Source organism: Erithacus rubecula (genome assembly GCF_903797595.1).
Source record: "Erithacus rubecula genome assembly, chromosome: 14".
Classification (NCBI taxonomy): domain Eukaryota; kingdom Metazoa; phylum Chordata; class Aves; order Passeriformes; family Muscicapidae; genus Erithacus; species Erithacus rubecula.
Window position 1 is genome coordinate 16611371 of NC_136666.1, and position 16570 is coordinate 16627940.

At 44.3% G+C, this 16570-nt stretch overlaps 2 protein-coding genes across 2 annotated transcripts; one reads left to right on the forward strand and one right to left on the reverse strand.

Annotated features, from left to right (window-relative positions):
• Positions 1-3262: 3262 nt before the first annotated feature.
• GCNT3 (glucosaminyl (N-acetyl) transferase 3, mucin type) lies at positions 3263-4548 on the forward strand (the record flags this gene model as incomplete). The annotated part of the gene is made up of 1 exon (XM_079317603.1): positions 3263-4548. The coding sequence occupies one exon, from the start codon at positions 3263-3265 to the stop codon at positions 4538-4540; it is 1278 nt and encodes a 425-aa protein (XP_079173729.1). The 3' UTR covers positions 4541-4548.
• A 5191-nt stretch (positions 4549-9739) lies between these two features.
• Positions 9740-14656, reverse strand: GTF2A2 (general transcription factor IIA subunit 2). The gene is made up of 5 exons (XM_079318143.1): positions 14594-14656; positions 13571-13706; positions 12992-13096; positions 11600-11726; positions 9740-10046 (listed from the first exon to the last, which is right to left on the reverse strand). Exons 2-5 carry the CDS (start codon positions 13640-13642, stop codon positions 10021-10023), a joined length of 330 nt encoding a protein of 109 aa, XP_079174269.1. The 5' UTR covers positions 13643-13706; positions 14594-14656; the 3' UTR covers positions 9740-10020.
• Positions 14657-16570: the final 1914 nt, after the last annotated feature.

Here is a 16570-nt window from a genome sequence, read left to right on the forward strand (position 1 = left end):
TTCTGTTGAAATTAAATGGAAGCAAACAAGCTGAAGTCTGTAATCTACAACTTGCAGCACCTCTGCATGTTTTCAAATATGGGAGGAATCACTGGAGGCTTTCAAGGTGCAATGGGACAAGGTGTTTATAATTTTGTTTGTGCTCCCTTTCCTGTGAGCCTTTGGGCTGTGTGAGATCCCTACAGCCTGTTGTATAATTCCATGATTTTACAGCTGTAAACCACACTAGTGGACACTGGGAAGATTAGAGCCATCACCCTTTCTATCCAAATATGCAGCCAAATGAGGGTGGGAGAGTGTGAATGAGGGGAAAGTAAAAACAAGAAAGAAATCCTATTCAACTATTTCCTTATTAATATCACACCCTTATCACCCACCTCACTCTCTCCCTGCCATTACTCTAAGAGGTTCTTATACTGGGTTGACATGGCAATAATTTAATTTTTTTTGGTGGTAAGAATCTATGTCAGCCATAAAAAGCTGAGCCAATCCTGCAGACACCAGGGTCAGTGCAGGGGGGTGGAAGGTGGGGTAGCTGGTGTGCCTAAAGGGAATGAGCCCCTGTGGAACAAATATCCTGGAGGCTGCCCTGTATATCCTGCAGCCTAAGACAGGACCCACCCTGGAAGAGTTCATGCAGGAAAACATAGTGCTTTCTGATTAGAATTATGCCTCATGCACATACTTCTGCCCAGCTAAGGCTTCACTATCTAGATGACACATGAAAACCAAACAGTTATGAGACACAATGGTCAAATAACAGTCATTGTGCTGTTAATACAAAATTCCTCCTGTAGACACAAACATTCTGGATAACACAGAAATCAGCTGTGAGCTAGCAATGCCTGCAAAGCATCTGAATGAATGAGCAGGAAATAAGGCTCTCTTCTGAAAACTGAGAAATACAGAAAAGCTGCAGAATGATACAGGCAACAATGACCTGATAGCTTAAAAGTGGTATTATAGCTTCCAGGTGGAATCTTTCAAAATCCCTGCAAGATGGTCTGTAATAGGGACAGGGGGAGGGAGGGAACTTAAAAACTCCACAAACAAACCAACCAAAACAAACAAACAAAAAAAAATACACTTGACACTTCAACAATTTTTGACCAAGAAGCTAAAACTGAAATTCTTAGCCCCATGGAGTATAGCACATTCAATTTTTTTGTAGCATATATAAGCCTGATGTCTCTTTGACTAAGTCCACAAAACTTACTACTTCCATATATTTCTTCAAATGCCAAGTTTAAAAAAAGCTGAGAGTGTATCTATATATACAAAAATCCATTCCTTACAGATTTTCGCAATCACTATAGGCTGATCCCTCCACATGAGCTCTCTTTGTTCCTCTTTACTGAAGTTGCTTCCACTGGGAAAACCCTATTCCTTTTACAAGCTGTGTCCAGCTGAACCTGGTGAGATTCTGGCCCTTGCCATCAGTGAAAATTTCTACCAGGTGCTTCACCAGGTCTGACAACATCAGCAAGCAATCACAATTTGGGGTTTTTTTTCCAAGCAGAATAAATGTTTCTTCTCCACTCTGAAATGCATTTATCTGTGCCATAATCTTGAAATTGTGCAATTGGGCAAGTTAACTTGGGCAGGTTATCTTGTGAAGATTCTTTTTATCCTTTAACAGGAAAGCTGAGATAACAGGGACTCCTGGCTTGATATGGAAAAATTACTGAAATTTCAGCCCTGAACTTAATTTTAAGTTGTTGGAAGTTACAATTACACATAAGAATATAAATGTTAACAGTTTTAAGCTCTATTTAGTATGAAAACAATTCCTCAAGTATTGGATTTTACGAACAAAACATTATTTTGTGTAGGCTGACATTTCTTTCATGAGGGAAAAAAAAAAGCAGCTTGCAAAAATTATGTTCTATTTAATCTAATTTTTAAAAGATTTTCAGCTAAGTGTTTGCGTGGTTATTTACATTTCATACTCTCCAGATGAGAAAGTTTTAAAATTTTGTCCTGAGAGGCATAAGAACTTCAGTGCAAATATTCTCTCACTTCCTCCTTTAAAGCAGACACTTTGTAGCAAATTATTCATAAATCACAGCCTCTCTCTATCTTCACCCCCTGCTACCCCTATAGAAGCAGCAATTGGACTTTGCCTAGTTATCTTTTGCAGTAATCTTTCACCGGACTCAAAGTACTCAAGGACAGCGGGAAGCTTGTTGAAACTGGCTGGTTGAAATAGGGCACTATTAGCCTATTGCTACCACTTCCTTAACCTGTGACCTGGAATGACCGTGCACGGAAAGCCACGCTGTGTAAAGCCAGTGTCCGCAAGGCAGGGGAGTCCTGCAACTTTATTTGAATAAAGGGAGAGTCCACCCGAGTCCGCGGGGCTTTCTCTCTCGAGCTTTCAGAGGATTCAGTCTCCTTTCAGCCTGAAATCCCGGCCGCATCTTGCCCTCCTCCTTTCCCCGCTGGCTGAGGTACCAGGAAAGTCCAACCTTCCCAAGGCACTAATCACATATTCCCCTTGAGCTTCTCATTTTACCCCAAACTGCAGAAGTTCAGACTCGTGCAGACTCTGTTTCAAGAGTCAAACTGCCTGGGCTCTCTGGGAAACCTGCTGCTTGAAGTTAGCAGAGATGTTGAGGTTAACACCCACACCTCCAGCCATCGAATTTTTCTTAAAGACATTAGCATACATCTTCACTATCAATCAGAACACTGGAAGAGCTGGTTAGACGCCAAAGTAATCTAGTAAAGTCTTCCCAAAGAGTGCACTGCATAGGGTTGAACTCTAGAGGAATTTTCTTTGCCTTACGTGCTGGACAGAGGTAAGAAGAAATATCATGTTTTAAAGATATAGAACCACCCCCAGTGTTGATAAAACCAAACAGAGCCACGCCACGGGGAAGGAGGGGACTGTTCACCTGCGGTCACGCCGGGATCGCCCAGGCACAGCTTCCCCAGCTCCCGGAGGCAGCAGGTGCCCGGCTGGAGGCTGCTCCGGGCGGAGCGGCTCGGGCTCCCGGGGGCACGGAGCCGGGAGAGAGGGCAGCCGGGGGGAGAGAGGGTATCCAAGGGGAGAGGGGGCATCCAGGGGGAGAGGGCAGCCGGAGGAGAGGGCATCCAGACGCAGAGAGGGCATCCAGGGGGAGAGGGGGCATCCAGGGGGAGAAGGCAGCTGGGGGAGAGGGCATCCAGACGCAGAGAGGGCATCCAGGGCAGAGGGCAGCCAGGGCAGAGGGCAGCCAGGGCAGAGGGCAGCCAGGGCAGAGGGCAGCCCCAGGCGGGGATGCAGCTGCGGGAGCGGAGCCCGGTGCGGCGGCGCTGGGCGATCGTGCTGCTCGGGCCGCTGGCGCTGCTCGCCGCCGCCCTGGCGCTGCGCGGCACCGCCCGCCCCGACCCCGCCGACCCCTCCCGCCTCCACCGGGCGCTGGAGCTCTCCCCCAGCCGCAGCATCAACTGCTCGGGGGTGGTCCGAGGGGACCTGACAGCCATCCAGGAGGCGCAGCTCAGCAACCTGGAAATGGCCAACAAAAAGGCTCCACCGACGCCCGGTGACTACCTGAACATTACGAGGGACTGCAGAGACTTCAAGGAGACCCGGCGCTACATCGAGTTCCCGCTCAGCCAGGAGGAGGAGGAGTTCCCCATCGCCTACTCCATAGTCATCCACCACAAAATCGACATGTTTGAGCGGCTCCTGCGCTCCGTCTACGCTCCCCAGAATATCTACTGCGTCCATGTGGACAGCAAAGCCCCGGCCGCCTTTCAGGAGGCTGTGCGGGCCATCGCTGCCTGCTTCCCCAACGTCTTCGTGGCCAGCCGCCTGGAAAGCGTGGTCTACGCCTCCTGGTCCCGGCTGCAGGCCGACCTCAACTGCATGCGCGACCTGCTGCAGAGCCCGGTGCCCTGGCGCTACCTCATCAACACCTGCGGCACCGACTTCCCCATCAAGACCAACGCCGAGATGGTGCGGGCGCTGCAGCTGCTGCAGGGCCGCAACAGCGTGGAGTCGGAGAGGCCCTCGGCCGCCAAGGAGCAGCGCTGGAAGTTCCACTACGAGGTGGGGAAGGGCATCTCTCGCACCACCAAGAAGAAACTGCCGCCACCCAACAACTACCCCATGTTCACGGGCAACGCGTACAACGCGGTCACGCGCGACTTCGTGCAGTACATCTTCAAGAACCCCACGGCACAAAAGTTCCTCGAGTGGTCCAAGGACAGCTACAGCCCTGATGAGCACGTCTGGGCCACCCTGAACCGCATGCCGGGCGTGCCGGGGGGCGCGCCCCCGAGCGATAAATTCCAGCTCTCGGACATGAACGCGCTTCCCCGCCTGGTCAAGTGGCAGTACCTGGAGGGGGACATGAGCAAGGGCGCGCCCTACCCGCCCTGCACCGGCCGCCACCAGCGCGCCATCTGCGTCTATGGGGTGGGGGACCTACCCTGGATGCTGCAGCAGCACCATCTCTTGGCCAACAAGTTCGACCCCGAGGTGGACGATTCGGCCGTGCAGTGTCTGGAGCAACACCTGCGCCACAAGGCGCTGTACGGCCGGGGGCTCTGAGGGCAGCCACGGACACTCTGGCCAGCACCTGCTGCCTTCCGTGGCCGAGTCCAGCCCTCGGACAGGGTGCCCTGCCAGCCCCGAAGAGCCCGCCGAGGGTCGGACAGAGGGACAGACGGACGGGCCAGCGCAGGGAAGGCGCGGTGTGGAGGGGCGGGGGGCTCAGCCCGTCCTGCCCGGCCCCTGTCCCGCCCCCGGTGCGCGGGGTCCCCGCAGAGCGCTCCTCGCCCCGGAGCGCAGGTTCCACAGTCCCCGCCTGAGGCTGTTGGCAAAGGGACCCCAGGGCTGCAGACGGGCAGGTTCGAGCCACGCTGCCTCCAGCTCCGGCTGGGGCAGAGCTGAAACCACCATTAATTCGCTTTTCCACAGAGAACTGGCAGCCGCCCGTCTGTTCGTGGCACCCGCAGCGCTGCTCAGCTGAAGGGAGGACTGCTGCTTCTGCCTCACCTTCAACTCCGACTCTACCAAAAGCCATTAATCGTTAAAAACCTTCAATAAAATCCAAGATACTAAAATACACAGCGCTTCGGTGTTCTATATCCTCTGAGGAGAACGCTTTGTGCTTTGGGCAAAGCATTAAGCCAGTTAACCCATTGTGCACCCACTTCTCTGTCTGAAACACAGGGATGCACACAGTGGCGTGCAAACCTTCTAAGATCTACACCTCTCTTCCCACCACACCCCCAAATATTTTGGTGATATGCCAACATTCTAATTACTACAACCAGCAATAAACAATGAACAACCCAATCACCCATCACATTGCTTTTTAGTTTCTAGAAGATGAAAGGAAGATCACAGAACCTGTCTTTCATCCATGTGTTTTTCTCACCTTCTCTTATTAAAAGTTATCTGCTTTCGATGGATCCAACAGCTTTTCACTATCTTTAATGCTGAGGGATTAATGCTGTTGTCTTTATTTTTAAAAAAAAATCTATTCAAGTAACTTTCTTGGAAGTAAACACTCACCTTTACAAATTTAAGGTATACAGTGGAGAATTAGAATTATACAAAGAAGCAATTCTGTAACACCAGGCTAAGTTTAGACAAAGCTATGACTGCAGCCACATGGATCTTTAAAACATTGCTTTAAACAGGATGAGATGATGAAGTAAATGACTTGAAAAGGTGTGTCATTCCAATTTTGTTAGACATTTTAAGAGAACTTGGTTGTAAAATAGTAATTTTTTAAAATGCCATGGTGATTTCACAGTCAACTCCATGTACTGGCAAGAAAAGCTCTCAAACATAAAAGCCCACTGTATCATTGGGCATTTGTTTATGCAAAAAGAGCAAATAAATAGGATTACTGATCCTGGAGGGACTTGTTTCCAACTTAGGTAAGCAGACATTTACTAAAGAGATTAAAGCCTTACACTATCCTGGTAGCATACAACTTTTCAAAATAGTTTCAGCAGCAAATTCAAAATTAAACAGAAATTATCTCTATGTCTAGTATGTTCTTTTAGAACAAACAAAACTTCTCTGATGACTCAGGGTTAAGAGCTCCAGTGTCCCACCTCAGAAGACTGCATCAAACCACTGCTGCCTGATTTTGCTTGTTAGAACTCTTTTGCTTACTTTAAATTAATACATATTAGTTCAAAATGGCAAACTAGTGCCAAGAGGTTCACTAGAGGGCTGGGATATGTTCAGGTTTCTGGACTGAAAGAGGCAGGAAAGGGTCACTGTGTTTCTAACTGCAGCAAAGTGTTGTCTTTTTCTCTTGGAAACAGAGGAAAAATGTGCTTATTCATGGAGGAAAAAAAAAATCCCCACACTCAACAGTTCTATGAAATTGCATCAAAACAAAATGCATCCATGAAATCAATGTCTGTAAAAACGAAATAATTTATATCTCAAAGAACAAAGGGGTTTGGAGGCCCAATCCCAGCTTGAAACAGTGAAAGATTATCGATTGAGGGGCCTCACTATCATTTTGCAAATTTACCTGTAGAGAAAAATACATACTTACAAGTCACTTACAGACTTGTCAACAGTAATTTTTATCCCCTTTACTTTGTAAATATGTTTAAGTTCTTCAGCTGTTTCTTCTCTCAGAAACAGGAAGTATTGCTGGTACACATTGCAATAACAATGTTTCATCTGTCACTGTCAGACACAAAAATGATACAGATAGAGAGACAAAGATTTAGCTTGGGTGTGGTATCATTTCAAGTCTCTTCCATGGCGAGCCTTTTAGCAAAGTCAAAATATTTTTTTTTTCAGTGTTACTTGCTGCAATCTTTGCCCTTCCTGGTTAGGCCTGAAGAGAGAGATTCTAAGCATTTATTCAGATTTGAAAGAACTTGTCCATAGAATATGAAGGCATAAGTGAAGTCAGCATACCAGAAAACCAGCTTGGTAACTCAGTAGGAGGGACAGCAGTTATCTAACAACACAGCCTATGCAGCCCTCCTGTTCAGAGAGATCATTGCTTTGGATGAAAATGACTGTTCTGGCTTTATTACCTGCAGAGGTAAACAACCTGCTAACCTTGTTATCAAATTTTCTTGATCCAAAGGAAATTTCCTGTTTCTGACAGTGTTATTACCCAGAACTCCTCTCAAATGACTTAGTTGCAAAAACAAAGGCTATCTTGTGCAAATTTATTTCAAATCACTTCTTTTTGTACTGACCTAATTTCTTCTGAAAGAATAAGCCTGCTCCCAAATGCTTAAGGTGAAATAAGACAAAAAGATTCTTACAAAGGAATCTTCTCAGCATATCCTCCTTTGAAGACATCAGAAATGTCACATTCATGAGGGCAGTCATACATCAAAGCAGTGATCTCTGCCATTAGAAATGACAGTAAAAATCACCAAGAAACTCTCAATACAGAACTTTGCCTTCCAGAGATGTCAAAGGATCTTAGAAATCAGATAGCTGGCAACAGAGCACAGAGAAATCATGTAACTGGTCAGCTAGCTGCAGAACTGACAAAAGAATGAACTTTGGAATAGAGTAGGGCCAGCTATAGCCCAAAGTAGTAGAATCATATCAGATTATAGGACCACCTCCAAAAATAGGTTAAACTCCATATCCAATTCATCAGTAAAATCATGAGCTGTCCAATTGGAAATAATATCAGCAATACTAACTTTGTGTAGTAAAAAATCTAATTCTTATATTTCTGTCTACGATCATTAACTAACAACTTGAACTCTAAATAAGCCACCAGTTGTTTGAGGAGGAAATATGCTGCAAATTTACCTTTCAAGAAGTGGAGGAAATGTCATTCTGGAATTTAACGACTGATTTATTTTTCTGGTTTAAACCTGGCTTTAAATTATGTTTTATTTCCAAGTGGTTTTCACTTTATTTTTACAAGAACAATGTGGCTTATTACATACTTACACAACATGTCTGTAACAGCTCTCTTTAGTTTAGTTAGGAGGGTTTATTTACTTCTTGCTTCACATTTGATACTTTATATGATCATCTCTGAGATGCCCTATAATAAAGAGATGAGTCAGTGAAAATTAATTTGGAGGAAAACAGGTAATAAATTCTAAAGAGATGGAAAGCAAACACAAATGATAGAAACACAACACCAATAAAGTATTTCCAGTCATGAATAAAATTGGCTCAAGGAGCAGGGTTAGGGTGTTCTTTTTCTTCTGACTGCAACAGCAGTGACCATAAAATGTTAACTAGACTCTTAGTGAACAATTTGCCACTTCCCTGAAGGATGCAGGTTCTTTTAGCACAAGATGCAAACCAAAGTATTAATATATCTGGTTTTTTATTATTAAATTACTACCTCCTTCTCCATAATGGCTAATCCTAACAAAGACCACCCTTTAGATTTAGAGAAGAAAAAGTTCACATCTCCCAGTACAGTCTTACTAAAGTGCTTTTTAATACCCTACTACTTTCCTCCCCACCCTGAAATGTTAAAACTACATAAAAGCAAACCCAGGTCAACAGGACCTTGACTGAAATCCTATCCCCTAAACTTCCAGGACCCTTAAACACAAGGATCTGTGCTTTGAGTAACTCTCCTCCACATCACTGTGCTTAGTCATCGAGCAAACACACACAATGATCCTGTCTTCTGGAAATTCATCATAAATTCTTCCTGCTCTGCACTTTAATTTGTGTCTCTCTGATTACATTTGAAGTCAGGTATTGACATCCCTGACTGAGCAAACAGCTTACATTAGATAATATCCTGGTTTGCACATCTATGCAATTGACAAAATCCCTTTTCTTGGAAACCATGTTTACACAGGCAGTCATCCACAGCCAGTTCTGCACTGGTGTTTATTCTTTCCTTTCACTTTCTTTAAGCTAATTTACTTTCTAAATAGAAACATCCATTACAGCTGAATGTCAAGGAGCAAAGGTGTATTTTACCTATTCTCTGCTGCTGAAAAATGGAAGCAAATGTGATCTTTCTAAAGAAAATTGACAATGAAATAAATAAATGGAAAAGTCTGGAACACTACAGGCAAAGAACCAAATAGGCAGCAAGAGTGCTGATGCTCTAACTAGTGAAATGATGTGTCTGGATATTAGAATAGCTTAGTACAGTAGAAGTGCAGTTGATGCTTTTATTTGTAAATTCAATCTTCCAAGACCACAAAGTACATTAATCAGATGAACTTGGCAGGATTAGCTGAAATTCAAACACAAAAAATAGCAAGTGGCAAGAAAGTTATGGAGAGCAAAGCAACAAAAACCAGAAGGAACACCAGACAGCCTCAACTTCCCTTTGCTTTACCACATGATTATTAGAGAACAAATGAAGTTTAAACCCAGAAGATTGAGTTTGATGTAGAACAAGAGAAAACCATGGTACAGATACACATTTGCAACCCTTAGAATAAAAACACTTATTGTGCAATTAAAATAAAAGCAACTTGTCTGTTCTTTTGGTTTCAAAAATGGTTACTTACCAATCTGCAGAGTGCAGCAAAGGGCACGTAGCAGAGCTATTTATAGACAGAAAGATGCAGTCAGAAACACACAAACATGCTGCTCAGCAAGAGCTGCTGAGCTTTCACTGGTGTCCTTCTCCATCATTCTGTATCAGCCATTTCTTGCAATACTTAACAGTGCAACCACACTTGGAAACCTGTAACTTGAAGACACTTTCATTTGCAGCATTTCTCTAAACACACTTAGAAAATTTTGGGGAAATACGACAGGTTAATGCCAGTTTCTAAATAAAGGTTTCCAATGATCACTCGTTCAAAAGTTTTTAAATAAAAGTTTATTACAGAAATTATTTTGAACCAAAAAAGACAACAGTATCTCTTGTAATTAAAAAAATGGTAACATTGTATTCATGCCCTATAGGGTGAAATGAAGAAATGCTACAGGTATTTCTTCCACTGTCATTCTGTGATGCTTTCTCATATGGATTAACTCACATCTGCATCACAAGAATTGAGTATGATCAGTCCCTTTCCATACTTCTCTCCAGAAAGTGCTGCATATTAACAGAAAATATTGCAGACAAACCACAAGTCTATTCATTCTGCAGTGTTGGAGCCAGTGTCTAGGAAAGAAAAGAGAAAGTGAGATTAATACACACCCCCACTGAAAACAGAGAACCAAGAGCATCTCTAATACCTTTCCCAAGTTCTAAAGTGTTCCCCAAGCATTTCAGAACATGTTCTGTACCCACACAACTCCCTCTATTGCTTTCAAAGCTGTGCATGAACTGCTTGTGCTGTTTCACTTCACTTAGCAACACTGAGAAGAGCCAGCACAAAACTAGAGTAGCCACAAGCACATCCAGCTATCACCTACTAAGAAGAAAGGTTTTTGCACATCCAGCAGCAAAAGCTCTGATAGAGTATGAGCTATAGCTTATGTCTTTTGAAACAGGTGCAAGAATGAGCATGATCTTCACAAAGCAACTGAGACCAGTTCTCTCTTCTGACCTTTTGTCAACAACTAACACCAGTGCAGTTTTTGACACACTACCATTACTGCTTTCTTGTTTTTAGAGCTGTGGAAAAAGTATGTAATTCAAATATGGAAAAAACAAGCCAGTGTTTAGCACTGTTCCTTCAATAAGTCAGCTTCTCATGGGAAAAAAAAAAAAGGTTGCAATGTTAATAGCAACTTCAAGTCAGCCAGTTGTTTAAATCTTATCTGCACAATTTTTCAAGAATGAGAATGATTAATACTTGGAAAGTCAGATTTCCTCCACTAGCTATAATAAGAATACAAAAACCAAGCAGTAAGATTATATGCTTGGTTAATACCAGAAGTTGAGAAAACAATAAATTCTGTCAACTCTTTAGAACTACAGCTTGAAGACTATTTTAAGCTTGCCAGGGTCAGGAAGCCATGAAGAACCTGTTTCAGAGTTCTAGGGTGTATTTAAATAAAGAATTTTCCAGGCTCAGTTCCTGCTTTTAGCTTGAACAAAGGGCATCATTTCACACAGCTTTAGCTGTGGCTGTCTGCCACATTGATGGTTTGAAAAGTTATAAAGCAGCTTGCCACAAAACTCACTGAATTACTTTTTCCAGTAAAGAATCTCAAGGGACATGGAAAAAAGTAACCCAGTCAAGCAGATATGGACTGCAGACTCCCACAGGCAGTGTACATAGAGAGGGTCTGTTAGGCAACAAGTCTTATGACTTGCAAATGCATGCAAAAACTTTTCATGGGTTTGTATCCCAAGCTATCAAATCCAGAGAATGACTGCTTAGACACTTTTCCCAGACAATTCCTTGCTCAGACAGTTGAAGTACTCTTCAGATTCAGTAAAACGGTGCTATTCTAAAATACAGGTTCTAGAAAACTCACCACACAAAAAATAAGGATTACTTCTGATGTTCTAATTGCTCTAGCACTATGTACTTCCCATCAACAGGCACACAGCAGTCCCTAACACATTCTACCTCAGTGCTCATGAGTCAGAGAAGCATTGAGCTGCCTTTTGTTTCACCTCTCATCAGATTCAAAGGGAAAGCAGAGCCCAACTTCTGTCTAAGTCATACAGTCAATCTGGCTTTAGTAACACATTTGGTCAAAGCTTTCTCAAAACAATCAAGTCTTGTGTTTCAGCCTATTTCTATCATATTTCATACTTACTTTTTCCATCACATGCTACAATTTTCACTTTATCCACTTTCACAAGTTCAGTGACCTCCCTAAATTCCACATCATTCAGTACAAATGTCCAGACATTGTCACAGAATCTGTATGTGTTCAGAGACCCCTATAAAAAGACAAGAGACATTTTCTATAGGTCACATCTCAAAAGCAACAGAAAATATGATGAGTATCTACTGAACTATGTCCTTTCTAGAATAGATTTGCTACAAAGCCAACAGTGGACCTGAATGAATACAAACTGGCAAGCAAAAAAGCAATTCTGAGGAAAACTGGAGTTTAAATGCCCTCCAGTGGCAGAAATTTTCACCACCATGGAGTGATGCTACAGGATATCCAAGGGGAGGCTCCTCAGGTAGGTGAAGAAGTTTTACAATTTTTCTAATGTGTACAAAGGATCAGTAGCAGAAAACATTCCTTAAAATATTGGGCCATAAGAAAAATCAGATACAGTGGTCACAGCAAGATGTGAATTCTGCAATAAAAAAATCATGACAGAACTGACATATGTGACATAAAGGGGTATCCCCCCTATTTGATGTATTACTGAGGATGTCAATATGGAAAACTTCTGACCTTCACTTTTATGTATTTTAAATCGACATTTTTGAATTTAGAATTTAAGTTCCAAATAACATTTTAAAAATTTATTCGCTAAAAACATGCTAAACTGCATTTTATAGCATGCTTCATACACATAACAATTTAAGTGTGCTAGAGAAATTATGCTATTTGTAACATCTCTATGTTGCTGAAAAATCTAGTCTCTTAGGAACCCACATCATTAATGTGTTATACAAAGACTGTAGAGAAGTGTTATAACAAAAGTTCACAGGAAGATGGGTTTTGTGGGGTTTTTTTCTCAACATTACATTCAAGTTGACATTTAACAACTTGCTGGCTTTCTAACATCAATTAGGGTGCCTCCCCCAACTTATTTTTCTATGATACCTACAGAAAATAGCTACAAAATAATCCAGTGAGAGCGTGGGTCTAAAACTCTCTAGTCTCTCTTCACATTACTCATGTGGCTGACAATCTGGCCTCATCTCACTTTTGCTAAGGGCAGCTGCAAGAAACAAAAGTCTCCCTCCTCATCTGCAAGACACTGAGGATGGAAAGTTTATCCATCAAAAAGGCATTTCCCTCCTCCCTGTTTCACCATCTGATTTTTGCATTCACTCCAAAGATCCCTGATAGAACAAGGTCATGAGCCTTACAGCTGCATACAGAATGTACATGTAAACAGTCATTACTGGAGCCAAAATGAAAACCCTCTTAAGTTCTTAGAGCACAGAGCTTTTAATGACATTCTGTATCAACAGTTAGCTGCTGTATCTCATGTAAAACTTTAAGGTAGAATTTCCTTACCCTGAAGTTGACTCTGTTCCTGACTCGCTGTGCCAGTGCTGCATTTATAGCTTTATCAAACTGAAGTAGCACCTGAAGGGCCAACTGAGGTGTGATTTGCTGTGACTAAAGTAGTTGGGAGAAAAAAAAAAAAAAAAAAAAAAGTTTTGAGTTGTTTCAAAGTAAGCTCAAACATGCAGTATAAGTTAAAACCATCAAAACAAAGTTCACTTCAATGAAGATCTCTAGAACAATATACAAAAAGTTATGTTTCTGTATTTATTTCTATGTTTGTATTTCAATTCTGTACTACACAAAGACCTCTTATAATGTATATTTATTGGAAAAACCAGAATTGACTGCAATGTCCCAGTTTAATCTGGCTGTTCATTTACTGAGCCACATGAGATTATGCTACTTACATACAACACTTTCCTTTACCCAGAATATAAAGAAAAAAATAAATCACAAGTCAATTGATTTCAATCAGTAGGTTTCCCAAACCTTGGCCATAAGTACCCCAATGTAGGAACGACAAAAGTGTTTGGGTAAAAACTTCTGTCTTTATTAAGCTGCTCGCCCAGGCGCCAAGCCCCCAACCTGTATGAGCTCATCCAGACTCTCCTGCAGGCTGTTTCCCAGCGTGGTGTTCCTGTACAGCTGATACGCCATGGTTTGCTGCCAGGGCTGGACTCGTCCTGCTCATCCGCGGCGGCGCGCCCGTGCTGTGCTCGCTCTCATTGAAAACAAACAAAGGGAACGATAAAACCCTCCACGTCCCACAGCCACACGCACAGCGGGGCACAAACCAGCCCAGGACACAACAGCGTCCGACAGCCGGGAGCGCTCCCGCACCGCCGCAGCCCCGCTCCGGGAGCTCTCGGTGCAGGAGCGGGCACCGCGCAGCCCCGCTCCGGGAGCTCTCGGTGCAGGAGCGGGCACCGCGCAGCCCCGCTCCGGGAGCTCTCGGTGCAGGAGCGGCACAGCACAGCCCCGCTCCGGGAGCTCTCGGTGCAGGAGCCGGGCACAGCACAGCCCCGCTCCGGGAGCTCTCCCTGCAGGAGCGGGCACCGCGCAGCCCCGCTCCGGGAGCTCTCCCTGCAGGAGCGGGCACAGCACAGCCCCGCTCCGGGAGCTCTCCCTGCAGGAGCGGGCACAGCGCAGCCCCGCTCCGGGAGCTCTCGGTGCAGGAGCGGGCACAGCACAGCCCCGCTCCGGGAGCTCTCCCTGCAGCAGCGGGCACAGCACAGCCCCGCTCCGGGAGCTCTCCCTGCAGGAGCGGGCACCGCGCAGCCCCGCTCCCCCGGCTCCGGGAGCTCTCCCTGCAGGAGCGGGCACAGCACAGCCCCGCTCCGGGAGCTCTCCCTGCAGCAGCGGGCACAGCACAGCCCCGCTCCGGGAGCTCTCCCTGCAGGAGCGGGCACCGCGCAGCCCCGCTCCCCCGGCTCCGGGAGCTCTCCCTGCAGGAGCGGGCACCGCGCAGCCCCGCTCCGGGAGCTCTCCCTGCAGGAGCGGGCACCGCGCAGCCCCGCTCCCCCCGGTTCCGGCCCTGCCGCCCCCCGGAGCAGCGGTCCCGGCCCCGGCTCTCCCTCCCTCCCCGGCCCCGCCGCCATCGCCCCTCACCGCGCGCGGCCGGAAGCGCCGCACCTCCCGGCCGGAAGCGGAAGCGCGGCCCGGAAGCGGAAGCGTTCGGACAAAGGCCTTGATCGCATTCAGCGGCTTCTCCTCGTTAAAAATACCCAAATACCCCTCGGGAACGAGAAAGGATCGTCATAGTCTTAAGAGGGAGGTGAAGAGCAGCTTAACTTTGTTGTTATCACACACAATAAAGTTTACAGACACTAACCGGCAGCGTACTCATTCCATGTTAACCCTTCAATCTGCCATTCCACCATTACAGCACCTTCCTGCTCAGGTCTTTATTTGTTAATAAAAGGATTTTGTTGGATTACCAACAAACATTGCAGAGCCGCTGGCAAATGGAGCATCTGTCCTTTAGGAATATTTATCTGTAACTATTCACCTGGAATCCCATGTTTTCAGTATTAACTTATCAGCTGAGCAAGCTAGAGTAAAAAATATTGTAAGATAAGGACTTACGTTTTGAAAAACAATTTGATAGTTTCTCTTCAGATAATTTTCAATACTTAAAAAGCAAAGTCACATAAATCAGAGTAATCTGGGCAGCTCAAAGCTCAAAAAAAGATGTAGTTGAGCAAAGAATGGCTTTGATTTCAGTGATGTCAGTCCTGCCTGAAGGGAAGGATGAAAAGCTGACACGACTCTTCAGAAATGCCTTTTCTTCCTGTGGGTTTAATGTGGGTAATGAGAGGTGATAAAAGGAACAGTGCAGTTAGAATTTTGAAGCAAGGAAAGCTGCCAGATGAATCTGTTCAGAATGGGAATATTTAAATATTCCTTGCATTTCAGAGTGTGACTGAAGCTCAAGGTGTCTTTAAAAAGGAGAATTAAAGCACTTGTTCCAAGTGTCTCTGACGAGCAGAGACAAATCCTCTGAGTGACCTGCACCCACAAGGACTGGGTAAGAATTTTGAGTGCAAGATTTGTAAAGTTCCTGTGGTTACAAAAAGCATTCAGGGCTGTTATCCCTCTCCTCTTCATTCCTCATGAGGGAGACTGGAATGATTTGAGAATTCTAGTCATTTCCAAAGACAAGGGCTTTTGAGAAGGCATCAGTTTAAACCATTTTTCTGTATAAATCTGTAGGATACACTGAGAAAAAATTGACACTGAAAGAAACAGGCTTTTTAACCAAGAAACTTTCTAATTTGTGAAAGATTTTGTTAATAAAGTGCCTTTTAACCAAGAAACTTTCTACCTTGTGAGAGATTTTGTTAATTAAGTGCCCATTCACAAGGTAGGTCAATATTTTCCAGTCAACTCCAGACATTTCAGAATGTAATCCAGCCTTCAAGTACAGCACAATTAACTGCTGAAATTTAAACTATCATTAGAGAATTCAGGGTGTGATGCAACAAAGTTGCTGAAACAAACAGAGGCTCGTAATATCCTCAAGGAGTGCAATTTGGAGTGCACCTCCTGTCTTCCAGTTCAGCATTCCTCACAGCAACTGGGACTGTTCTTCACTTGTTTACTGGGAGTAAAGGAAAAAAACAAAAAGCCAAAGTGTGTTGTTATGAACAAGGTTACATATTATTCTCACTAGTTCTATGCATTTTGGGAATACAAATTCTTCATTTTGCTTCAGCACTAATCATCCCTTCCCATTACCCTCCAACAGAACAAGGCTCTGATATTCCACAGAACATTCAAACAAATCCAGAATCTACTCACATCAGTTTTTAGTGACACTTTGTCCAGAATCTCTTTGCCACTTCTGAATTTACTCTGTTGCAGAAATCATCAGGAAATATCACACTGAGAGGCCACTGGCTCAAACACCTATTTTAGTTGAGCACAGCAATAATGAGATAGATAATGACTTATTACTACATAAATATAGATAAACTGAGATCTCCAAATCAGAGGTAAATCAGTGACTCATGACATTTTTTTGACAGAGCTCACCAAATTCTAGCAAAATTACTCTTACTTTTAGAAGGAAGTGCCATTGAAAGG